This window comes from Lynx canadensis, chromosome A1 (genome assembly GCF_007474595.2).
Source record: "Lynx canadensis isolate LIC74 chromosome A1, mLynCan4.pri.v2, whole genome shotgun sequence".
Classification (NCBI taxonomy): Eukaryota; Metazoa; Chordata; class Mammalia; order Carnivora; family Felidae; genus Lynx; species Lynx canadensis.
The window spans coordinates 170,932,486-170,960,140 of record NC_044303.2 but is presented as its reverse complement, the minus strand read 5'-3'; the positions used below and the strand labels follow the sequence as shown (position 1 = coordinate 170,960,140).

The window sequence follows — 27,655 nt, the reverse complement described above, 5'->3', positions numbered from 1 at the left end:
ATAACATTGATTTTAAGGATGAAATCATCATTAACATTATAGACAGATGGGTCTGTGATCTGTATTTCTGTAAGGACTGGGCTACTTCACCTTTGAATACAATACTAATCACTATTGCCAATTCTTAACATCAATAAGACTAGTAAAAATGGGGAAAATGAAATTTAGAATCAAGTATGTATCTGTGGGTAAACTTATTGCCACAGCTCTAGAAATCTAAATTAGCACATTTAAATGCTTCAGGAAAGACAGTAGTATAAAAATCTACTTGTGATTACACTTCTTTCTATTTCATTACCAGAAATTCCAGAAGATGAGTAAATATATTTAACTCACTATTTTCACAAGCAAAACCTCCCCTTGAAAAAGAGCAACAAAATTAAGAGAAATGACTTGCTTTTTCTTAAAATAGTTCTCCATCTGACAGATTGATATACATGTTCCCATGCATAATCAATACACAAAAGCAACAGAATTTTAAATAACTCTATTTTTAAATAGCCTTTACTTACCATTATCTCTTATTTTCATATGTTCAGACAGCTGACCTCCTAAAAAAAAATCTTCCCTCAACCAAACCCATCTTTCAGCTACTTCTCTTCACCTTTCCTCTGCACAGCCAACTTTCTAAACTTGCTATTTCCACATCCTAAGCTCCCCACTCACCCCTGAACCCACTCCAAATTGGCTTCTACTCCATTATTTTACAAAAACAGCTCTTGTCAAGGTCCCCATTACCTCCATGCCACTAAATCCAATGGCCATTTTTAAGTCTGAGGGTTGCTGGAGGGGAAGTGGGCAGGAGGATAGGTATTAAGGATTGTGATAAACACTGGATGTTGTATATACCTAATTTGCCCTTTCAATGGCCATCAGCCCCCAGGTTCTTCCCTTCTTCTTGAAGCCCACTGTCCCTGTATTCCACTATCCCACCACAATCTTCTGGATTTTTCTCCTCCCTTCTAATCTCTACTTTTGACTCCTTTGCTGAAGTATTTTCTTAGTCCAGCCACCTATTCTAGAGTTCCTAAATGATCAGGCCCTCTTCTTATTTTATATATTATGCTCCTTCCTAAGGCAATGTCATCTAAGATGATGGCTTCAAAAACCTCCCAAATCGATTACCTTCAGTTTAAATTTCTCTATATCAAGCATGTGTATCATCTGTCTCCTGATAACTCTCCCTGGATATGGCAAAGCATCTAAAAATGAACTTGTCCAATATCAAGCTTATGATCTTTCTTTCCTACTCTTAGACTCTACTGTGTTCCCCAACTAGAAACTGTTAATCAAAGGGAAATCTCCTAATTGGTGAAAGATTTCATTGTGTTTAAAAGAGAGTATGTTCAAAGTTAGTGAATTCAGAGGAATGGTTAAAAGAAACAGATAACATAAGCAGAAACTGCTAGGTATTTATATTGGTAAAACTACAAATAATGAGTCAAATGAAGTTGGAGATCAACCAAATGGGTTTTGTGAAAGACTGAACTACACAGGTAGTCTTGGTTACAGGTGGTCCTTACATGAATATGAGAAATCCTACAGGAAAGTAAAGGGTACTTCAGGGTAGAGTAACACATAGTCTCACTCACTCCACCTCGGAGAAGATCTATGGGAGGACAAGGGAGGGATCTGGGCACTAGATAAAGAGATCACAGATGATGATCCTGAGTTATATACACTTTTTTTTTTTTTTTAAGAAGTAATACTGCAAAACTCTAAGCTTGATGACTTAATGGACACTACAGATTTGTTCTTTTTCTCTCAGATGTGATCAAAATGAGTATAAAAATGTAAATATTGGTGAATCCATACTGTCTCACTTGTTCTATCTACTGATCACTGTGCAGTTAAGGCACTTCAGTCTAGGAGAGCCCCAAAGCTCATTCCTCTCGTGTGAATCAAATCTGTGAATCACTTTGGGTTACTGCTTTGCTTCCTTGTCTGCTATGACTAAGCTTTCCCCTAAGAAAGGTCAAGCCTGCTCCAAAAAAGTTAGAATTAAATAAAAAAATACGCTGTGCTTCCGAGAATGGCTTTATTTGACATCTAGTTACATAAGCCAAAATCCTAGGAGTCATTGAGGATAGCTCCTCCTCTATCACCTACCATCCCTAGTCTATCACCAAGTTCCATCAGTTTTACCTAAATATATTGCAAAAGTATCCACTTAGATCTATCTCAAAAGATGCCACCCAATGGTCTGAGCTACCATTATTTGTCACCTAGATTAATGTTATAGCATGTGAATATGTATCCTTTTACCTAGTTTGGTCCTCCGATAATATTTTCATCTCCATTTGCAATGATCCTTTAAAAACATAAATCCGATAATGTCACTGACCTCTCTTCATGTCTTTAGGTCATGTCATTGACCTAAAACGCTTCAATATTCTTAAAGTGGCCTAAACGTCATACACTTGGGTCTCACCTCCCTCTTCAGCATTCTGTCACACTGCTCTCTCTTTTGCTCTCTGAGCTTCAGCCATTTGAGCTTTCTCTCAATTACCCAAATTCTCCATGTTCTCCTTGTGACAGTGTCTTCACACAAATGGGCCTCAGCCTCCTAATCACCATTCAGATGTCAGTTTATGTGTTATTTTATTAGGGACACTGTTCCTAAACCTTTAACATTTTCACAGATCCTTTTCTTTTCCTTCAGGGAACAAATCTCAATTTGTAGTTATTTATTCATTAATGGGATTATTTTACTTAATGTAAATTAAGTAAAATTATTTTACTTAATTTTACTTAATGTCCCTTATATTACTAGATTCTAAGCTTCATGGTCTCAGGTACCTTTTGTTTTTTTCTCCTCACTGTATACCAGATTTCCAGCACAGGACCTAGCACATAGTAAGTAGTCAGGAAATATTAGCTACATAAATAAATTAACAATTGGGATTTATCAGAAAAATTATCCAGGGGTGCCTGGGTAGCTTAGTCAGTTAAGCATATGACTCTTGGTTTTGGCTCTGGTTATGATCTTACGGTTCCATGAGTTCGAGCCCCACATCAGATTCTGCGCTGACAGTGAGAGGCTGCTTGGAATTCTCTCTCTCTCCCCCTCTCTCTACTCCTCTCCCACTTGTGCTGTCTCTCTCTCAAAATAAACAAATTAAAAAAAAAAAAAAAAAAAAAAAACAAAAAACCTGTATATTCAGCTCATCCCTTTCTGTTCTTTTCCACACTTCAGACTTCTCAGTCTGGCCTAGATTACTGTAACAGTTCTTCACAAGTCTCTGGCTACACCAGTCACCCCCCGGCCTTTTTTTTTTAACACTGTCACTTGAGTAAATCCTTGACCAAAGAAGCCACAAACTGAAACAAACACCTTAGATTCCCAACTCCATAGAGAATAAAGCCACAGTCCCTTACAAAGGCACAACCACACTTCAATCGAGCATCTCAGTCTCTCTTCCTGTTATTCCACCCCATAAATGTCCAATATTTAAAATTTTTTTTTCAACGTTTTTTTTTGTTTTTGTTTTTGTTTTTTTTATTTTTGGCACAGAGAGAGACAGAGCATGAACGGGGGAGGGGCAGAGAGAGAGGGAGACACAGAATCGGAAACAGGCTCCAGGCTCCGAGCCATCAGCCCAGAGCCCGACGCGGGGCTCGAACTCACGGACCACGAGATCGTGACCTGGCTGAAGTCGGACGCTTAACCGACTGCGCCACCCAGGCACCCCAATGTCCAATATTTTAAGCACAAGACACTTATTACCCAGACCTTCCGACATCCATTAAATTGGGTTTGCTGTCACCTCTACTTGGAATGTTCTCCCTCTCTAACAAATCAATTCCTACTCATAATTCAACATACAGCTCAGATTTCAGTTCTTTTTTTGAAATCCTTGCCAATAACTTAATGCAAAGTGTCCCTTGGGCACTAGAAGGAGTTTGTTTAATCACAGTACTAATCATGATGTACTATAATTTGCTTACATGTGTCTCCTTTATCCAAGTGGCTACTTCAACAGTAAGAACTGCTCATATACTCATATTTGTTCCTCGGTAGAGAGTTGCTGAAACAGCAGTAGGAGCTGAATGACCAATCTCAATAGATACTAGACCAGGAAGCATTTTCTTTATCATATACTCATTCAATAAGATAGAACTAATTTTAGTCTGTTTCTTTTCTTAGCTACTTCAGACAACTTTTCAAAGTCAAGGTATTTTTACAAACTATCATATTTTGTCAAAATTTAATATGAAACTAATATTGAAAAGATGCCAAAAAGGTACCTTGGTAAAGGTGTGAATTCACTGATTATTCCCTCTGCTCCAAGCGTGACTCCCTGGACGATAAACGTGCTGCCCATTCCTTTCCAAAGGGCCCTTGGTCCCTAAAATGAACAAAATTGATTGTTATTTCTGTTAGTGCCTGAATAAGAGACAGAGAGGTCTTAATAAAATTTGTCATTGAATGTTTACTAATATATGCCAATAAAGCATTATTCTAAGACATTTTAGTAAAGAACTACAACTACATTAACTCCTATCATTTTAACATTTGTCCAGTGGCCTACATTTAGGCAAATCTGAACACTCCAATTAACTAAATCCCTAATATTGATTAAATATCTCTAATTTTTAATTAATTTCGGCAAAGACGTGAATTTATTGATTGTTCAGTGACATTAAAAGATATAATTACTATGTTGCATTAAATTTTAGTACAAGAGTTAAAATATTTTTATTAACTAAATTAAAAGAAATTATTCTTGCTTTATTACAAAGGCCAAATGGTACTTACATTATAAATAACTTTAATAGAACCTACAGACTAATTCTTACCTGAGTTTTGTTGAAGCTGTACATAATATTGATGACTGTAAATGGAGTGAGATGGTAATGCCGAGCATGATAATTAACCTATAAAAAAGATATTTAGTAATTATTTTTTGTTATTGTTTTAAGAAATAACCAAGCCATGAAAGATATACAGTGGAGTCACAGTATAAACAAAAGTTCAATTCTAAAGTCATCAGTAATTACACATAAACAAAATTACTACTCTTAAAAGTACATGAAATAACTTATTACAACTACAGTACATATGGATATATATATATACATATATATGTATATATATATGTATACACACACACAACCCAGAAAACCAACACACAGTATACACAGTAAGGTAGAATATATGATAAAGAAGCCCATGCTGTTTGATATTTATGTTTCCATAAACACTAGAATTACATTCCATGTAGCAAAACATTCATGCCTTTTAACACACATGAACCATGAAGAATTCAGGAAACAGGAGACTCATGTCTCCTAATAGCAAGGATTTTTCATACTATAAGCTATAAATTGATAAATTAGGAAATCAGTAAAGGGGGTCAGAACCAATACTTACTAAGTGAAATAACAAAAAAGAAAGTATTAGAATGCATCACACATTCTAATGGTATTCCATAAAACATTTTTTTAAGTTACTCATATAGATGTATACAGTGGATCACAATGTGACACTGCTGCTTTGTAAAACATGTCTGGAATCCAGTTTTAGGGGATACACACTGTCCATGCTGTTAATGACTATTTTTTGGGGGGGGGTTCTAAGCATGAACAGTTTAATCTGTAATTATTTATATCTTTCTAACTCAATTTTCACAGAAGATTAAATTAGGTCATAGAAGCTTTTTACCACAGTGTTGTCCACTCACCCCCTGGGGCCTTGCAGGGGATCTACAAGTTCAAAATTATTTTCTTTTTTTTTTTTTTTAATTTTTTTTTTTTAACGTTTATTTATTTTTGAGACAGAGAGAGACACAGCATGAACGGGGGTGGGGCAGAGAGAGAGGGAGACACAGAATCGGAAGCAGGCTCCAGGCTCTGAGCCATCAGCCCAGAGCCCGACGCGGGGCTCGAACTCACGGACCGCGAGATCGTGACCTGAGCTGAAGTCGGACGCTTAACCGACTGAGCCACCCAGGCGCCCCCAAAATTATTTTCTTTTTTTTATTTTTTATTTATTTTTTTTTTAAATTTTTTTTTTTCAACGTTTATTTATTTTTGGGACAGAGAGACAGAGCATGAATGGGGGAGGGGCAGAGAGAGAGGGAGACACAGAATCGGAAACAGGCTCCAGGCTCTGAGCCATCAGCCCAGAGCCTGACGCGGGGCTCAAACTCACGGACCGCGAGATCGTGACCTGGCTGAAGTCGGACGCTTAACCGACTGCGCCACCCAGGCGCCCCCAAAATTATTTTCTTAATGACACTAAGGCATCATTTTTTTTATTGTGTTGATATTTTCAATAATAGTGCAAAACAATGGTGGGTGTTGATATTTTCAGTAACAGCGCAAAACAATGGTGGGTAAAATTGCTAATTCCTTAGCATGCATCAAGGCAGCTGGCAGCAAACTATACTTTTGTATGTTTTGTATTCTTCATCCCACTCACTTGGAAGGAGAAAAAAGCCACTTTCACTAAATAATGTCTGTGGCGAAACAGCAAAATATATTAATTTCATAAAATCTTGATTCTTGAATTACATCTTTCTAAATTAATATTCTGTGTGTTGATCATAAAGTAAGATGGCTTATGGCTGTTGTGAGGAAAAGCACTTGTCTGATGGAGTTGCAAGCTGAACTAGCCACTTTTTTCATGTAGCACCATTTCTTCTGGAAAAACTGACAGACGATAGTTATTAACACTTGAGACAGGCATGTTTTTATTCTATTATTTTTTTTAAGCTTATCTATTTATTTTGAGAGAGAGAGAGAGAGACAGTGTGAGCAGGGGAGGGGCAGAGAGAGAGGGAGAGAAAGAATCCCAAGCAGGCTCTGCAGTGTCAGTGAACAGCCTGATGCAGGGCTCAAACTCACAAAACCAGGAGATCATGACCTGAGCTGAAACCTAGAGTCAGATGTTTAAATGACTGAACCACCCAGGTGCCCCGAGACAGACATATTTTTTAAAATGCACACAGTGGGCCTGTTGATTTTAAAAAAAACTGACACTGTTTTGCCAATGATAAATTTGACTTCACAAGCAAAAATTAGAATTGTAGAAAACCTGCATCTACCATCAAGAACTTACCAATACTGGAACTCATTTCTGGTGGGACTGGTAGTGATTTAATGACGATTTATATATATATATATATATATATATATATATATATATATATACACACACACAGTATAATCCAGATATCTTAACATTTAAAAGATCTAAAGAACTCAGTAAATTAGTATTTTTCAAATAACCAACACATGATGTTATAGAATCATAAATGGATAAAAAAAATCCATTCAACATGCAGTATAGATCAACAGATTTTAATGTTAGAGAGTACAAAAAGTTAACTTATACCTCAGATTTCTGATTGTAAATAACCCTTAATATATTACTACTTATTAAGTTTTGGTGTACTAACAAACAACAAAATCTGCCAATTATCTAAAAAAAGATATAAGACACTCCATTTTCAAATACATAATGTGTATAAGTTTAGACTTTCTTCTTTCAAAACCAATATACCGCAACAGATTTGACTACAGAGGCAGATATGAAAATTTGGTTGTCTTCTATTATGTAAGATAGGAAAGATATTTACAAAACAGTACAAGTTATTTTTTCATAAAACTGTTATTTATGTTAATATCTAATGGGTTTATTAGTTTTTAATGAAGTCAAGGAATATATATTAAAATTTTCCCAGTTTTGATTTCTGAAGTGCTAAATATTGACTGATAGATATTATTCATATAAACAAAAGTTCTTTGGAGACCTCGGTAATTTTTACAACCCAAGGGTTTTCAAGACCAAAATGTTTGAGACTGGTATATTGTAGATTCTGGTACATTTCACATGGAATAATTGTTACATAGTCTCAGCCATTTATCTGAGCTCTGTATTTTAAATCAGGTCGGTATTAATGTTTAGAAGGTCAAAGAAAAGTACATTTACCTGACATTGGCGGCGCAGGACAATGCAAGGATGGGCCAGTACATTTTCTGTAAAGAGACTATGAAAGAACAATTTATGTATATGTGTGTGTGTGTGTGTGTGTGTGTGTGTGTGTGTGTGTGTATGGCCAAAACTTAATTTATAACATGTATCTGAAATTATTCTTGCTTGAAGAATCACACATTATTATGTTTCCCATGCTAAAAGTAAAAATAATAATAATTAAAAAAAAGGCTAGACATGCTTGCAAATCATTCTACCAATAATAAAATTCAATATGAAAAGAATTAAAGACAGGTCTGCAAACTGGTAAGCAAAGGAAATAACATAGAATATTGATATGTATAGTCTAAAGATGAAACTACATGTCCGTATGCCTGATTTGGCAAACTCCTTTCCTAGACAACTTAAATGCTTTCCTTTTTTTTCCCCAGAAAATGTCCTATGAACAGAGTTCCTATCAGAAGAGTCATCTATTCTTCATTAGCCCCATTCTGTAAGTTTTAGTTTCGAGGTACACTATATTTAAGTGATAAGGATTTCAATGACTGTTAATTGACTACTATTTTGGGTATCAAATATTTCTTTGAAAGAATCACCACAAAATAAGTACAACTGCGGGCTAACATACTAACAATGACAGAGACACAGCAGGTATGCACACACACACATATATAAATAATACATCAAATGAACAACAGCTTTAAGTATAAATAGTGAGGCTAAAGAAAAATTAACTATAGCAGAAAGAAAACAAAACACAGTTTTGTTCCTATTTACGTTAATGCTCTAATTATGCAAATAAAATCATTTTTTTCTTGGTTAAAATTTTAAAACAATGAGTTATTCTGGCATGCAATAAACTCTTTGTGCAATTCTGATGTATCTGGAATAATATTCACTAAAGATCACATAGTCAAGATTGGGGGCTTTTCTTTCACAAAATGATCATTAAAAAAAAATGGTATTATTAAAAGCTGATTGTAAGCAAGACCTAGACTCTATGTTGCTAAATATCATATTATATTTAGAATGTTTAGGGAAAGTTTCAATGCAAAATTACTTTGTCTTGGAGGAGATTAGATCAGATTTTTTGGATAGACACATGAAAGTTGTTACAATATAACTTACAAAATTATTTTCTGATTACAAAATTGAATGACTATTTTCTATTCTTCCTGAAAACAAATCAAGCTGTAGATTTTAAATAATAATTTTTCTGCAAAATATTATTCAACATTTAATCTACTGCTCCAAAGAATCTGAAGGAAGCAATACTAATCATTTAATATTATATATTACAGAAGACACTTGAAATAAAAACTTAAATTAAAAATCTTTAGATAAAACATTACCTTGCAAGGCCAATACCAAATCCAGCAAATCTATTCAACTGCTCTAAAACAGAAGAAATAACATTATTCATAACCAATATTTAGGTTTACTGTAAAAAAAATTTCTTTTATTAACACAATATTTATTTAAATTCCACATCCCAAAGTCAAATTCTGATATGGGCCAGGGAAGCTGTGGGAAGTTAAAAGGCAGAACCACTCTTCAGCTCCATTTCATTGTTGAGATGTGGGAATGTGGGCCCAGGGTTTCTAAACTGTCATTTTTCCTAAAACAGTATTCTCGTTTTTACATAGTATCTTCCAAATTTAAAATATTGGCAACTATTTTTTTTTACGTTTACTTATTTTTTGAGAGCCATAGTGAGACAGAGCACAGGTTGGGGAGGGGCAGAGAGAGAAGGAGACACAGAATCTGAAGGAGGCTGCAGGCTCTGAGCTGTCAGCAGAGAGCCCAACATGGGGCTTGAACTCACAAACCATGAGATCATGACCTGAGCCAAAGTCGGATGCTTAACCGACTGAGCCACCCAGGCGCCCATGGGAGGGGGCTATTTTTAAAAGCACTAACATACTGGGTAGGCCAAATCAAACGTGTCTGCAGGTAGAATTTAAGGACTACCAGTTTTCAAATTCTAACTAAAAACAACTTAATTTTTTTTCTAAAAAAGGTTCTGATACTATACCAGCCAACAACTTTACCTCCGGTCTTGTAAAACTAGTCATTTACTATTATTGGTGGAAAGCATCTATGTTGAACCAACAGTTGCAAGTGAAACACCGCAAAAGTATTAAATTAACAGTACTTAGGGTAATCAAAAGAGGTAAATAAGGGTCTCTTCTTCTCTCTCCCCAGGTTTTAAATATTTTGAGAATAGCTGCTTAATTAGGTCTCTGCGACAGGCTACTGGATACATATGTGCTACTGCTGATGGCATTTCTATCATCTTAGAAAAGTTTACAGCTGGAAACATTCCTATGCATATGTCAAAACAAAAAACTTTCTCCTTGGCTAAACAACTCAAAAACATGATGGTAAAATATCACAATCTCGAGGGACTAGATATACAATTTCTACTATAATACAATATTCACAAGGGATAATTTTTCTGTCTCATCCTCTTTTCTCTCTCTGCTCTTTGATCTTTCAAATGAAGCAATACCCTCACTATTTCGTTAGTTAGAATAAGGCCATGTAAACAGGTCCCTTGGCAAACTATGTGGTTAGCTATTGCCTTGAAAAATGTACAAGCCAGATGGAAGTTTCTTTTGCCAACTCAGATACGTTCTTCTTTCAGCTTTTTCCTTTTTGCGTGTACAGATCATCCCCAATATTAGCAGAAAATGCCACTGATATTTTCTGGAAAGTGTTAGAAAGGTTTATTTTCGTTAGCTGTGTAAGTCTCTTAGTCTTCTACTCTTGCAGTTATCATCACCAGCCTCTTAACTGCTGCAAAACACCCCCCTGGTTTCATTAAGAGTTCCTCCTCATTGTAACCATCAAAGCATGAATTATGAAAAGATGAAAAACCCTCAGCTTTGCTGCATTAGAAGGTGACTGTGTAGCAATCATATGTGTATTTTGAATTATTTAATTTATAACTTCCCAGTACTTCTTTTGGGACCTACAGAAAGAAAACGAGACAGGTTGAAAAAGCAAATTGTATGACACTGTGTAAGTCATGGATCTTCTTCCACATCCTCATTTGCTCCTAGATGATATTTAAAGTCTATTCCTCTCAGTTAACACAAATCAAATAAAAATTGTTGTACTCCCAAATTAAAACCAAAGAAATGAGAATAAACATATCTAAAATATACTTAATATTTAATGATTTAGCCTATTATTCTAATGATTTCAAAATGGGGAGAGGCAGTTATTATTTCCATTTTATGTATTAAAAAGTTGAGAATATTTAGATCAGTGTTGTAATTATAACACTGGTCTTCTGACATCCTGCAGAGAATAATTAGGTCTTGATTCCAAAGTCTTGAAATGGTCTCAATGTTTTTTACTATTTAGTGAAGTTTGTAGGTGAGAAATAGGAAAGCAGGAGGTGGGAAAACATAGGAGTAGTTTCAGCGTCTAGAAAATAGACACAATTCCTATGATTAAAAGATAAAGGAAAAGAAACGAATACTTTTTAGTCTCCTATATGCTCATACTGTACTAAGCATTACTTACACCTCATTTAACACTTAAATAGAGCCAGGTTTGAATCCAAGCCTGTCAGTGCTGAAAAACTTCTTTCCAGAACACAAAGCACAATTCAAAGAAATAAAGCTGTCAGTGAATTAGGTTACTGTTCACATAATTCCCAGTGAACAGTAAATAATTTCCTTCCTTCTTGATTTAGGTCATGGGATGGAATACACCCAAACCCTTCGAAACTCCTACTGCGCAGACCAGAGCTAAGGCAGGTGTCTTTTCTGGAGGTGATCCCGGAATAAAGGTTTCTGCAAGGGAGAGGGAGCAGGCCCACTGCAGGGGGCAGAGGACGAAAGGAGGGCAGAGGGTGTGGCGCGCGATAGGCCCAGCGGCACCGAAGGCGGCACCCTCCGCGTGGCTTCCGCGCTTTGCAGGCCTCGAGCCGCGGCTCCGCCACTCCACCCACCCCTGCCTTGCTCCCACGTCCCTCACCGCTGCTCTGCCCCTGCACGCCGCCGCCGCCGCTGCTGCTGCCGCCGGGAAACGGTTCCTCCGCGGGGCCCTCGAGCGGGGTGGAGGGGGCGGGCGCGCCGTAGGGCGGGCTCTTCTCTCCCCAGTGCAGGTTGCGGCTACCGGGGATGTCTGGGGGAGTGGTCACCCAGTGGCTCAGGTCCGACCCGGAGCTGAAGGACCTGGCAGGGAAGGCGCCGCTAAAGCCCTGCTCATCCCGGGCACCGCCTCGATAGCCCAAGCCATCGAATCCGTCCGGGCGCCGCGGATGCATCGGAGACGGGGCAGGATGAGGCGAGCCCCCCGGGGCCCACCACCACTAGGGCCACCGCGACCTCGGGCCACACGGCTTCTTCGTCGCCGGCGCCGCGTCTGGGGAAATCTGACAACCGGAAGTCACGTTGCAACCCCGGAAGTTTGGTGAGCACGTGATCTTAGCCTTTTCCGGTGATTTCTAGAGGGATGGTTGCTAGGGAGACGCGGAGGCAACCAAGGGCCGAGCCTTGAAAAGGTCTCTGTGGAGGAGGTGGGAAGAGGACTGTGGAGTTAATGGAACATTGTACCAAAGAGATACCGTAAAGGAATTGGAGTGGGAGGGACGGCTTGGATGAGCGGAGATCGAATAAAGACGTTTGTTTTACCGAGGGACAAACGCATCCCTGGAGCTGACTCACTGAGATCTCAGCCAGAAATGTTCTGCTGCACCCCAAGGCCTCAGATCTAGGTCTTTTCTTTTCCTTATTGGTCTAGTGCCTCACCCGCTGCGAGAGAGCTATTAGAGGTTAGAGTTGTGGGGTGTTGGTAACGTTCCCTCTAGTTTCGCCTCCCGCACTTGCCGTTTTAGCTAACATCTATTGAGCGAGCTGGTTCTGCACCGTGAACGCAAAGGTAGTATGGACCGACAGACCAAGCATTAGAAAAGACGGCCGGTGGAGAAAACCCTCTGACCCTCCGCTCCTCCCAAGAATGTAAACTGCTCTCGGATTTAGAAATTAAGCATTTTGCTTTTCTAAGGCTACAAATAGTTTGTTTGTTTGTTTGTTTTGCTGGTACACCTAAATCACTCCGTGTATGTAAAGCCCAGTGATACTGTTCAAAATTGAGACCCTGGTTGAACAATCAAGAGGACTTGTGAACAGAGTCCTCTACTACCTGTTTGCATCAGTTCCATGGGCTTTTCGGGCAGAGTTGCTCTTCCTAGATCTGAGCAAGTCTTCCATGGGTTCTTCCTGTGTCTGTTCTTTCCCACTGGACGTCCAGGATTCCGAGGGCTTTCAGAAGAGAATCATGACGTGCTATTCTTAATCTTCCAGACGACACCCTTTCCTTAAAGTGATAACTTCATCTTGAGGGGATTGATGTTCTTAAATTGGGTTGATATGTGGCTTAGGCAAGTGTTTTGAGTCTCTCCTTTAATAAGTGTATCCAGTATTACTCGAGTACTAATACCAAATTACCGGGCAACTAATATCAAATTAATTACTGAGCATGGCAATAAGAACTATTTCTCTGTTCCTTAGAAATGATTGGATTAAAGATGTGATTGGTTCAGGTCTAAAACTTGTTTCTTAAAAGGAGACAAAAAGGCATCTGTGTGTGTGTGTGTGTGCACTTCTAATGTAAAAAACAATAACATGTCACAATTTCACATCCACATCAATGAAGAAAAGATGAGTTGGTAAAAGGATAGCTGGGTAGCCAGCCAGTTGAGGGGAAGGAACAATAATAGCCCCACCTCACAGCTCACCCCCCACGTAAATTCCAGCTGCAATGTATCATATTTTTTTTCTTTATTTTTAAAAAGATTGAATATTGGGAGAAAACAATAGGTGATTATTTTTCCAGCAATATTGGTAAACTTTCTAAAAGTGACAGTAAAGTCAAAAACCATGTAGGGAAAGACATCAATATGACCAGAAAAAATTTAATTTTTCTATATGCAAATAAAAAAGGAGAAACATAGTAACCAAAATTAAAAGAAAAATCACAAACTGGACAAAATTACATTTTAACATTATCAAGACAATTTGTCACTTTATTGTAAAAAAGAGCACTTAGCACGAGTAAAGGTAATTCAATAGAAATTTAAGCGAAGAACATGAAAAGGCAAGTCGTAAAAAAAATACAAATGGATAACAGTTATATGAAAAAAAAGTCTGCCCTTTAGTAATTGAAGAAAGGAAAATTTAATAACTATCTTACCCCTATTTAAATGACAGTGTTTAAAAGGGAAAATGTACATTGTCATGCAATGTGAAAAGAAAGTAGCTGTCATTCATTTCTGGAGTGGCATGAAACATAACAGCTTTTTCCTGGAGGGCTGCTTGGCAATATGTATTAAAAAGCCATGAAAATAATCATCTCTTTTGTTTCCTAACTCTTAGGAAACAAATATAAGGTGTATACATTTACTTATGCACATATTTATGACATAATTTCTCATAAAACAGGATACTAAATATCAAGTAATTATTATCCATTACTTATTAATTAAAATGATTCATCTATATGATCCTTTAAGCAAAATATATTTACTGAGCACCCATCCTGGTTATAGTTACTGTACTAAACAATGAAGTTAAAATGATAAATAAGTCAAAGTACTTGCATTGTTAGAACTCACATTCTAGTTAGGCGATAAATAATAAATAAATATGTCAAATAATGAAACAAACATATAATGCAATGTCAATGAAATGTATTATATATATTTAATAAAATCGATCAAGTGATAGAGGCAGCATTTTTAGATTGTTTAGTCAAGGACATCCTCTTTGAGGAAATGATCTTTAAACAGACGTAAATGAAGTGAAGGAATGAACCATGTGTGAATATTTGGAAGAAAGATTTTCAAGGCAGGATGAAGTCTAAAGTGCTGATGACGAGCTAGGTAGGTAGTCAACGTGCAAGGGCTCACTGAGAGCTGAAAGGGTAGGGGACAGATTTGGCAGGACTTTGTTGGAGATGGACAAGAACTTAGATCTTTTAAGAGCATAATGAGGCGACCTTAATGATATTTTAGAAGGACAAACCCGAGTTCTGGATGGGGCAAAGGTGGAAGCCTCCTCTACTAGCAGACCACTGAAAGCAGTGTAGTGCCCTCTAATCTATGGTTTCACTTTCCCAGGTTTCAGTTTCCTGTGCTTTTCAGTTTCCAACAGGAAACTGCAGGCTGGAAGCAGATGATTCTCCTTCACAAGGATAGTCAGAAGACCAATAGTTGCCTAATGCTACGTCACAATGCCTGTGTCATTTATCTCACTTTCTATCATGTAGGCATTTTATTATCTTGCATCCTCACAAGAAGAAGAAGAAGAAGGATGAGTACTGGACAGTAAGATATTTTGAGAGAGAGAGAAAGAGACTATATTCACAAAATTTTATTATAGTTTATCATTATAATTGTTCTGTTATTATTCATTACTGTGCCTAATTTATAAATTAAACTTTATCATAGATATGTATGTATAGTAAAAAATAGCATATATGGGGTTTGGTACTATCTGCAGTTTCAGGCATCCACTGGTGGATCAAGCTCAGAGTCTCTCATGAAATTGCTGTCAAAACTCCAGTTTGAGGTACAGTTATTTAGACTTAACTGGGCTTGACTGGGACTAGAGGATTCACTTCCAAAATATCTCACTCAGCTAACTGTGGAAAGAATGCCTCTTTTTTTGCTGGTTTGCTGTCAGGAGGTCTAAATTCCTTGCCACATGGAGCTCTCCATAGAAGTCTTGGAGTGTCCTTCTAATGTGACAGTTGGCTTTGAGAGAGAGCAAGGAGGATTCTACACTGTCTTTATGACCTAACCCCACTTCATCACTTCTGTCACATTCTAATCTCTAGGAGTGAGTCACTAAACCCACCCCACACTGAAGTGGAAGGAATTTGGCTCCATCTTCTGGAGAAAGGATTACCTAATAGTTTGTGTTCATATTTTTAAGTAACTACAATTAAACTGTTACATAATAATGATTTATAGAGGCATATAAATTTACTAATCAGGAAAAATTCCACAAAATTATGGTGTTTATTTACTTAATTTGGGTAGGGAAGGAGAAGGAGAGAGAGAGAGAGAGAGAGAGAGAGAGAGAGAGCGCACGCGATGTGGGGCTGTATCCTGCATCCCTGGGATCACGACCTGAGCCGAAATCAAGAGTCAGATGCTCAACCAACTGAGCCATCCAGTTGTCCCCCAAAATAGATTTGAAGGATTTGTTTGCTTTGAAAAGAATCACATGATAGAATATTTATAATCATGAAATAGTTTCTTAAATATTTTTAAGTCTAGCCATTCAATTAAAGTTGAAATAAAAATGAAGAGTAGCATTCTTTTTGATCGCCGAGTAATAGTCCATTGTGTATATATACATCTTCTTTATCCATTCATCAGTCATGGACATTTGGACTCTTTCCATAATTTGGCTAAATGCTGCTATAAACATTTAAAAGAATGAAATCTTGCCATTTGCAAGAATGTGGTTGGAAGTAGAATGTATTATGTTAAGGGAAATAAGTCAGTCAGAGAAAGACAAACGTATGGTTTCGCTCACATGTGGAATTTAAGAAACCAAACAGATGAACATGGGGAAGGGAAGGAAAAATAAGATAAAAACAGAGAGGGAGGCAAACCGTAAAAGACTCTTAGATACAGAGAACAGAGGACTGCTGGAGGAGCCAGCTAAATGGGTAATGGGTGTTAAGGAGGGCACGTGGGATGAGTACTGGGTGTAATATGTAAGTGATGAATAACTAAATTCTACTCCTGAAACCACTAAAAATAATAATAAAAAAAAGAAATGAAGAATAACAGATTATTTTGACAGTTTTCCAAGAACTGGCACAAAATATATTACCTGCTCATTGAAAGTACAAAAAAAGCAGGTCATTATATCAATATTTTACTCAGAGACTCTTATAATGAGTGAATTTAGCTCACAGGATAAAATGAAAATCATCTATGCAGGAATGCACCCAGCAATATTTATTAAGCACTAATATATGCAAGTCACTGTATTAGGTACTAAGATGCAGCTATATATTTTCTCAAGGATGGAATTTGAAGATATTGAAAATATTTATTTCTCATGCATATGGGACCAAGAAAAAGTTTTCCAAATAAATTTTAGTATGTAATAAGCCACATCCTCCTATACTTGCTTCTTTTTGATAATTTTCTTGGCTAATCTGCCATTTAGTCTTCCAAATGAACTTTAAAAAAACATTTAATTCTTCACTCTCATTCTTCTAAACACACACAGACACACACACACATTTTGGGATTCAAAGTGTACTCACAACATTTTTATGGTTAACTTTAAGATGTTAGATTTTTTTCATATTCTTAAAATATTTCCTTCAGTGATTCAACGATTTCATTTGCTTAGGTCTATATTTATGCCAATGTTCTGTTTCAAAAACATATTATATATTTCTATTTGTTGAGATCCAACATTTAGTTTACAATCTGCTTTGAGAATCTTACTGAATTCCTCCACCCCACAATAGTGTAACATCTTTATTTTACACTTCTTTATGAAAACAGAAACGTCCCTACTCCTTTCTCGCACTTCAATACTTTAACTTGGATTACAGAAGCTATAAACAAATCTCTTTCAAATTGTTTTTTGTGATTTCATTTTGTGGCCAAGGGAAAATTTATTGTTTAGGTATATCTGGTTTCAGAGTTCAACATCAGTTTTTTCCAGTCACAACTTCTGCATTTTTGAGTTGTTAACTTTGATTAATGTTTGGGTGATGTGTTCTTTGAGTGGTTTGAGTAGTTTAATCTTAAAGTGGAGGAGGAGGAAGGGAAGAATTTGTGGAATCTCCCTTATATAAACATGTCCTTTAGTTGTCTTCCCTATAGAATTCATGAGAAGCTACTTTTTTTCCTGAATGCTCTGCAGAATCAACTGATTTTTATATTTGAAGAAGAATTTTTATCCAACCTTTTAGTTTTTGTGAGTAATGTATTTAGTAGTTTGTATTTTAATGCTTTTAATATTTTTCCTAGATCTCATGAAATACAAAAACCCCCATCAAATTGCAGTTTTTCCATATTTATTTTATTTTGAATATGGTAAGCACTTTTTTTTTCTTATTTCACCCATCTTCCCATTTATCTCCCCTCTGGTAACCATCAGTTTGTTCTCTATATTTAAGAGTCTATTTTTTTGTTTGTCTCTTTTTCCCTTGTTCATTTGTTTCTTAAATTCTACATATGAGTGAAATGACACGATGTTTGCCTTTCTCTGACTGACTTATTTCACTTGCATTGTGTACACTAGACCCGTCCATGTTATTGCAAATGGCAAGATCTCATTCTTTTTTATGGCTGAGTAATATTCCCATGTGTGTGTGTGTGTGTGTGTGTGTGTGTGTGTGTGTGTATCTTTATCCATTCATCTGTTCATGGACACTTGGGCTGCTTCCATATCTTGACTATTCTATATAATGCTGCTATAAACATGTAGTGCATATATCTTTTCAAATTGGTATTTTCATATTCTTTGGGTAAATACACACTAGTGAAATTACTGGATCATATTGTAGTATTATGTTTAATTTTTTGAGGAACCTCTATACTGTTTTCCACAGTGACTGCACCTACTTTGCATTCCCACCGACAGTGCAAGAACTTTCCTTTTTTTCCCTATCTTTGCCAACGCTCGTTTTTTTGTGTTCTTGAGTTTAGCCATTCTGACAGGTATAAGGTGATATCTCATTGTGGTTTTGATTTGCATTTCCCTGATGATGAGTGACGTTGAGCATCTTTTCAAGTGTCTGTTGGTCATGTGGATGTCTTCTTTGGAGAAATGTCTGTTCATATCTTTTGCTGATTTTTAATTGCATTATTTTTTCAGTGTTGAGTTGTATAAGTTCTTTATGTATTTCAGATACTAATCTTTTATTGGCTATGTCATTTACAAATGTCTTCTCCCATGTAGTAGATTTTCTTTTAGTTTTGTTGATTGTTTCTTTTACTGTGCAGAAACTTATTTTGATGAAGTCCCAATAGTTTATTTTTGCTTTTATTTCCTTTGTCTCATACCAAGAAATATGTTGCTATGGCAGGAATGTGGTAAGCATTCTTAATTTGCTATCTCAAGTATTTTTTTCATCAAAAGATTTTCCCCTGCTATACTTTATTATAATTTATATCTTTGTTCTCTGTTTTTAGAACACATTCTATGTGGGCTGGGACTCTACGATCTGCTTTCTAAGATGTGTCTTTTATAGTATTTCTCAATTTTACTTTTATTCTTACCCTCAACTTACTGATCTATTAGGAAGAATGTGTTTCAGAGAAGCCTGGGATCTGATACTGTAATTTCTTAGACTTTATCATTTTTTAGAATTAATTAAAAAATTTTTTTTACATGTATTTATTTTTGAGAGACAGAGAGAGACAGGTGGGGGAGGGGCAGAGATAGGAGACACAGAATCCAAGCAGGCTCCAGGCTCCGAGCTGTCAGCACAGAGCCCGATGTGAGATCATGACCTGAGCCGAAGTCGGCCGCTTAATCGACTGAGCCACCCAGGCGCCCCTATAATTAATTTTTTAAAAAGTCTTTATTTATTATTTTTCAAGCAGTTTTAGGTTCATGCCAAAATTAAGAGGAAGGTACAGAGATTCCATATACTCCCTGTCCTCAACACATGCAAAGCCTCCCCGATTATCAACATCCTCAACTGGAGTAGTAATTTGTTACAGTTGACAAACGTGGACTGACACATCATAATCATCCAAAAGTCTGTAGTTTATGTTAAAGTTCACTGTTGGTGTTGTACATTCTATGGGTTTGGACCAATATTTTCTGTTTTAAATATCAAAATGTACTAAAAATCAAAAAACGTATTTGGTGCTTATTATGAACAGAAATAAATCAGGATTGATGTATTTCAAGTTTACATCAGTTAAATTCTCTTGAAGTTTTTGATTTTTTAATTTTTTAAAATTTTTATGAAGTTTTAATTTTTTTAGGCAGTTATTTCACCAGGACAATACCTGCACATTAGCTTTGAGTTTAATCAGAATTGCTCTTCCATATAGTGAAACACCTGTGAACATTTGCAGAATATTTGAAGTTCCTCATCCATTGGTAGGTGGGAATCTTATAAGGATTCGAATTAATTTTATTGTATCCTATCTTTAAAAATTAATCATTCTTTTGCATTTACATTCGCCCTCTTGTGCTTAGTACATACAAAACACCCTGGATGCTTTGTTTACCCACTATCCGAAATAAAGAGGACATTAGCAGATTTAGATTTTCTATGTAAAAGGCGCTTAGGAACAACAGTTTGACTAGAAGACATAACCTTCTAACGTACCCTTATACAGCAATCATGCTGTTTTTATTTACTTTTTTTCATGTAGATGGGGGGCATTGGGCCAGATTTGGGAGGAGGCAGATAAATGTTGAGGAGACCCAAAAGCACTGCCAAGCCTCTTCTCACTGCAGCTACTGGCTGCATATCCAGCATACAGTATTTAAAACGAATCATTACCATGTGCTTTATCATTGTATTTTAAAGCTAACAAAAGTCTTTCACGCATCATTGCATCTATTCGTTGGAAACTAAACACAAACGTGGTGAAGGAGGGGAAAAGAATGTGGAATTGCATCTATTGGTCCTGATTGGCTAAGCCCTGGTCAGCAGCTAAAAGAGCATACTTCCGGCTCTAAAAGTGAATTCCACAGCGTCCTTAGCAACTAGTCTCGATCCCCAGCGACCCCGAGCACCACGGTGAGTCCCGCTTCTGATGACTTGAGAACTAAAGTTGCCACGTCCACCATGAGGGCAGCCGGGAACCCCATAAAGACTCCAAAATGGGAGCGCGGAGCGTCCTTCTAAGATACCATAGCTCTGGCTGTAGGAAACAACCTCTGCTACTCGCGCCCCTAGCCCAGGCTCACCATCCCCGCTTGCCTAAGAATCTAAGCAGTACCGGGGAATCTCCCTCGAGGGCAGGAAGGGTGAAGGGTGAAGGTGGGGAGTCAGCCACCAGGCCTTTTGACAGGGAAATGACTTTTTTTTTTTTTTTGGCTGGGAGACTAAAGGAGATGTGGTAAGTTCCCCTGGTATCAATGGGAAAACTCATAGGGTATTTTCTCTGGACTGGGTTTGTGTGTCCGGGCAACCCTTAATTCAGAACTCTCCTTGCGTTGTTGGAGAGTCTTCAAGTCTTTGTATAGTTGGTGAAATTACACTCACCTCCCATTTTTTGTATCCAGACTCTTTTGAACTTCAAAAGAGAAAGTTTAAAAGTTTGGAGAAGAGTGTAGATGTGTGTGTTGCGGGGGGGGGGGGGGGGGGGGGGGAGGGGGGTGCGTACCTTGAGGATGTGAAATAAAAAAGATTTTTAAAACGCAATTTATCTTGGGAAAAAAGATATAAGCTATCGATTAGGAAAAAATCTGTGTGTGTGTGGTGGGGGGTAAAGTGATGGTAGGATCCCTTTACCTTATCTCAACAATATATTTGAATGGATTCTATCTTTTTGACTGTCTTTGATCAATTTATCTTTTGATCTTTAAGGTTATAGTCTAAATCTTGCATTCTTTAAATCAAATAACCTACCCAAAGACTCGATATAATTTTAACATTGTCTAGTTCTCAGAAATTGTCTTTTAAAGTGTACTTTTCCAACATTGTTTTCATTGGGGCTTAAAAAAATACACTAGAGCTTAAGGTTAATTTTTTTTTTTTTTTAAATCTGTGCCAAGTTGCAGATGAACTGCCAAGCACCCAGGCAGCTTGTTGGAGCCATTGTAGGAGCTGAAACATATCTCTCCAATGTGTAAAGACTTTTTGTTTTACTGCCCCACATAAATCTTTAGATTCAAGGTGAGTACCAGATTTTTGTTTCAGTAAGAACTATTCTGTATGCTCTCTTCTTATGGAACATCTGATTCATTATTAGGATCATTCATTAGCATGATAGACTTGGTAAGTGTTTTTCTCTTCAAGTTCATTGTCCATCCAGAGCTTCTGGTAAAGTGCATGGTCACAAGTGCTTAGTAAACAGTTTAGTGCTATCAGTTAGAATTTTCCAAAATGTGTCCTGCATGTGACTCTAGGTGATAGTATCCTAAAGGTTCCTCCTGGTCAAATGTAAAAATTATACATTGTACTGCTGCTCAGGGAAATTTGCAGTGCACAGGAACACATTAACCACTCCTAGAGGTCTTAGGATATGCAAACCTATTCAATTTTGTTTAGTGTAGTATTTCTCAAACTTCACAACAAAAAGCTTTTAGGACATAACTACATCCCAAGAATCTGTATTTCACAAAACATATTTGAGAATTACTATTCAAACCTAAACAGTGTACTCTTTATTTTTGCTTATATTTCCATCAAAACAATTAGATTAGCTTTTTATTAAAATTTTTTAACGTTTATTCATTTTTTTGAGAGACAGAGACAGAGCGTGAGTGGGGGAGGGGCAGAGAGAGGGAGAAATAGACACAGAATCTGAAGCAGGCTCCAGGCTCTGAGCTGTCAGCACAGAGCTCGATGTGGGGCTCCAACCCATGAACTGTGAGATCATGACTTGAGCTGAAGTTGGACATTTAATGAACTGAGCCACCCAGGTGCCTTCGATTAGTTTTTAAAATGTAAAACTATCTCTATTTGGAGATGTCATGATGGTGTATGTAGAAAATGCTAAAGAATCGACTAAAAATCTATTAGATCTAATAAAAAAGTTCAGCAATGTTGCAGCATATAAGATCAATATGCAAGAATCACATGTAAGAGAATGAAGTTGAAATCCTATCTCACACTACATGCAGAAATTAACTCAAATGAACCTAAATGTAACAGTTAAAACTGTAAAACCCTTAGAAAAAAAAGGCATAAATCTGATTTAGGGAATGGTTTCCTAGATATGGCAACTAAAACATACAATCAAAGAAAAACAGACCCCAAGGATTTCATCAAAATTATAAATCTTAGTGCTTCAAAGGGCACCATCAACAAAGTGAAAACACAACCCATAGAATGGGAGAAAAATTTTTGGAAATCATACATTGATATGACTTGTATTGATGTGATTTGTATGTATGTATGCATGATTGATATGATTTATGTCTAGAAGATATAAAAATAATCACAACTCAATAATAGAAGACAACCCAATTAAAAATGGGCAAAGGATCTGAATAGACATTTCTTTATAGGGGACACACAAATGGCTAGTAAGCACATGAAAAATGCTCAATATCATAAGCCATCAGGAAAATTCAAATAAAACCTCTTCATACCCTTTTGAATATTTGTAATTAAAAAGTTAAGTGTTGGGGTGGCTGGCTGGTTCAGTTGGATGAGCATGTGACTCTTGATCTCAGGGTTGTGAGTTCTAGCCCCACATTGGGTGTAGTAGAGATTAGATTACTTAAATAAATAATTTAAATAAAAATAAAAAGACAAATGTTGGTGAGTATATGGAGAAATTGGAGCCCTTACACATTGCTAGTGACAATGTGAAATAGTGCAGCTCCTTTGGAAAACAATCTGGCAGTTCCTCAAAATGGTTAAATACAGAGTTACCATGTGATCCAGTAATTTCACTCCTTGTAAATACTCAAGAGAATTGGAAATACATGTGCACACATAAGTTTGTACATGATGTTAATGGCATAATTAGGACTGATCCCATTCAGATCTTGGATTCTTGGATCTCTGTCAGCAAGTCCATGGTTAAGACAAGTTTATACTTACATTTATAGAATTTAAAATTTCATAGCCACATGTGTTATCACTAATGTTACATTGTGTGTGTGCATACGGAGGTTTGGGTGGGAACAAATACTGAAAACATTACTTTTTACAAGAATCCCAGGAGAGGATATAGAGCAGTTGTTGAGAAGAATAAATTTTACAGTTTTCATCTAGCGCAGATTGCCTAGATTGCATGTAATGACTTCATGCACCTGATATGAAGTGGTTATTCAGCTCTTACATCACTCAAATACTTTTCAGGCTTTTCAGACTTTGCTTGGTGATGCATGCACAAATTGTGTATATCCTTCATATACTGTGGACATTGGGCTTTTCTATTACTGCCAAGTTCACCCTATAACATTAGTACCCTAGGAACAGCCAACCAGTGCTTAGGGTCCTTAAAAACCTGTGGTCTTCCTTTCCCCAGCCATGGTTAAATTTCTTCCAGAAGGTAGCAACAGTACAGAATCTTTCATCAGGTTCAGAACTAAGGTTTTCATCAGATATCACCTTAGGAAATTCATCAATGTAACTTTTAGAAATCTTTTCATGAAGGTATTCAGATATTTTATACCATGAAGCTGTTTACATTTCTATAGTCAATCTTCTGAATATTGGTACTCATGTTCAGTGTTCATTTTTTCACAGTCAATTCTATCCTGTTTATTGAACCACAAATCAGTCATTTCCCCTGTTTGGAAAGTTTAGCATCATTTTATATGTTTTATATACTCATCAGTCACTTGCTTTTACTCTTCATAGCCCTGGTTATTTTTTTTTTTTTGGCTCTCTCAATCCAAAATTTGTCTTTTTTTTCAGGGATTTTATTCCATTATTTCTTTGATTTCTGTTTCTTCTCTAATGATTCTTTTGCTCATTCAAGAATGACCTAAAGATTTTGATTTATGCTTGTTTTAAGTTTCTAAAAGAACAATTAAAGACTACCATATTTATGAAACTGCCATTTCATAGTTTGGTGCTGAAAGAATTCTATTGTGTTAAGTACTTTCAGTTTTTACGTATTCTGCTCATTAGATAAAGATACTTACATTATTTGAATTCAGGGTCAAAATAAAGAGTCATGTTAAGAGACAGAGAGATGGAAAACATATTTTACTCATATTTAAATTGAAAATTTGACTATTCTCTAGATCTTGTCATATATTTATAGAATGTCATATTGACAAAATATTTTTCTTGGGCATTTTTTGTCCTCCTAAAATAATCTGGAGTCCTATTATGGACTTCAGCATTTTGAATTGTGATAATGTTGGTTTGTAGACCTTTTTCTCCAGATTATAATTTCTTGAGGAAGAGATTATATTGTAATTAATTTCAGACACAGGAAGCTCAAACATCATTAGCACTTTTATTTTTGTGAAAACTGAATCAAATTCCCTAAATGTAACCACTGACAACGAATAATGTATTGTTTGATAGTGCTAAATATAAAATGGTCAAAAACGTTCTTTTATTTCTAGTTTATATGTAAGTATGTGTGTGAGTGTCTGTGTGTGTGTGTGTGTGTGTGTGTGTGTGTGTGTGTGTGTATAGTTTTATTTCATTTTATATGTTGAATGTTGCAAATGAATAAAAAGTACTGGCACACAACATAAACCTAATAAAAAAATTCATGGACAATTGCATCCATTTTTGCAACTTCTTCACAGACCATTGATCACATTAGTAGTTTGTACTGAAGCCAATCCACTTCCTATGGTGAATATCAACCTAAACAAAGAGGAAAACTGAGGCAAGCTTGAATGATCAGAAATCGAGTTTATTCAGGGATAGCACAGGAATTGCAATTTGGGAAACACAAACTATAGCAAACTACAGGCAGATTTGTTGAAGGTTTGGGGCGGGCTATATTTATGGGAAAGGAGTGCAAAGAAGGGGGAGGTCCAGCCAGAGTCTAAGCAGTAAGTTCATTGGCTTGAGGATGGGGGAAGATTCATGGTGGATGTTCAGTGGTGGGAAAATAAGTCCCCATATTCTGTAAGTCAGGCATTTCGATAGTTGGTCTCTTTATTTCATGACTTTCATTTTCCTAAGGGTGCATGAGTGAGATTCTCCATTCCATATCCTCTGGTTCCATTTCTGATTGAAATCCTTTCACAATGAGTGAAAGATATGTAAGATATTTAAGTCAGAAGAAGACTTTATCACTTAAGTATCAGATCATTGCAATTTTCCTGAATAAATGAGTGAATAGGTGGTTGATGGGTGATGAATGAAAGTAGTACCTGTTTAAATTTTAATATTTTTTAGTTCATTTTCCTCATTGTCCAAAGGTTTGTAAATCATCTGTAAATACTTTAAACACTTCAGTTTTCAGTATTTTGAATACTCCTATTTCATATTATGAATAATTATTTTACTTGCTACTACAAAGTTAAAATAGATGTACTAGTTATGAATCATAGTCAATGGACTTATGTATTGCAAGAAATATTTCTGTACTTTAAACTGACTATTTATACTCCAAGCTTCTGTTCTGCTTGACTGGTTAGATGTTCAATCTTGGTTTTGATTAGTCTTGCCCCTGCCCTGGGGTTATACAAAGGTCCTTGATACTTATGTATCACTAAAACATTGGAGGTCACCATGGGGCATTGGGGCAGTTGTCACGTCTATATGGTCCTCTGTATTTTGGCATACCTTCTGGGCCATAATGAGACTGGGAGAAGATTTTATGCCTCTACTATGATGGGGGGTTCAATCTCACAAGATGCAATACACAAACATTTCTTCCATGGTACTGTCACCTCCAGGCGATATTGCTACAAGAAAGGAGATGACTCTGAATGACCTCTGTTACCTTCCAGTCTCAGGAAACATCTCTCTCCACAATCCCCAAAGCTTTTTTCCTCCCTACAGGGGTGTCATCTCTTCAATGGGTTTAATTTTTTGTTTTTGCTTTTTAAAGATGGGATAGAGCCAGAGAGTAAAGGCAGTTTTAGCTTTCTGCTTTGGAGAAATTCAGGCAAGGAAGAGCACCTGAGTATATATGACTCCACAGAATAGAGAAGTACAAACCAAAAGGGAGAGTTCTTAAAATAAATAAAGCCATCATACTTAAGAGGCATCCATGAGACTCAATCACTCATACTTCTCTTTTACAAACTGGACATTTTTAATCTTTTAATCATTTCCAAAAGGTGACATGGTTTTTATATCTCCTCACTTATCCCCTCATGCCACTTGGTAAAATAGTTCACTTGGTTGTCTTTTAATGTAAGTATAGGAGCCCAAATGGATGAGATAATTCAGTTCCCATCATGTTTTGCACAAAATGTTTGTAATTAAGATTTATAACTGATACACATAATTTAATTTTGCAATGGCAAATAAAAAAATAGCTATTTAAAAAACACAGTTGATATCAATATAATCCATATACTCAAACTTTATGCTCCAGCAATCTGAAGAGTCCCTACTCTGAGTTTGGATTTTATTGTAGGCAGGAGGGCTATACTAAAAGCTCTTAAACAGGAAAGAGGGTCTAGGGGAAGGGGAAAAGGCTCAGATGATGTATATTTGGAAAAGTTACTCTGGCAGTCATCTAAAAGATGAGGCCAGAGGAAAAGAGATCAGAAGGAGACTGGAAGATAAGGAGTTATGGTATTAATCCAGGACAAAGATAATGGCATCCTGACCTGGGAGAATGGCAGAAGGCATTAGAAGGAGGCTTAATAGGGGTGCCTAGGTGGCTGAGGCTGTTAAGTGGCTGACTTTGGCTCAGGTCATGATCTCACGGTTCATGGGTTCAAGTTCTGTATCAGGGTCTGTGCTGAAAGCTTGGAGCCGGCTTTGGATTCTGTGTCTCCCTCTCTCTCTGCCCCTCTCCCACTTGTGTTCTGTCTCTATCTCTCTCAAAAATGAATAAACATTAAAAATTACTCTTTTTAAATAAAAAATAAGGAGGCTTGATTAACAGATATCCTCTGAAGATGGGAATCAATACAACAT

General features: G+C 36.7%; 2 protein-coding genes across 2 annotated transcripts in view; one reads left to right on the top strand and one right to left on the bottom strand.

The window, feature by feature from the left end:
• SLC25A46 (solute carrier family 25 member 46) overlaps positions 1-12,313 on the bottom strand; it is a 29,338-nt gene extending 17,025 nt beyond the window's left edge. Inside the window, exons 1-5 of the mRNA XM_030326214.1 lie at positions 11,930-12,313; positions 9,292-9,334; positions 7,937-7,994; positions 4,801-4,878; positions 4,249-4,349 (exon numbers count right to left, since the gene is read on the bottom strand). Of these exons, the coding sequence (XP_030182074.1) occupies positions 4,249-4,349; positions 4,801-4,878; positions 7,937-7,994; positions 9,292-9,334; positions 11,930-12,221 (572 nt within the window). The 5' untranslated portion in view covers positions 12,222-12,313. The remainder of the gene's footprint in view (positions 1-4,248; positions 4,350-4,800; positions 4,879-7,936; positions 7,995-9,291; positions 9,335-11,929) is intronic.
• An 8,370-nt stretch (positions 12,314-20,683) lies between these two features.
• Positions 20,684-27,655, top strand: part of TMEM232 (transmembrane protein 232) — a 206,630-nt gene continuing 199,658 nt past the window's right edge. The window contains exons 1-2 of the mRNA XM_030326194.1: positions 20,684-21,023; positions 21,682-21,802. The gene's annotated coding sequence lies outside the window, so the exon portion shown is untranslated. The remainder of the gene's footprint in view (positions 21,024-21,681; positions 21,803-27,655) is intronic.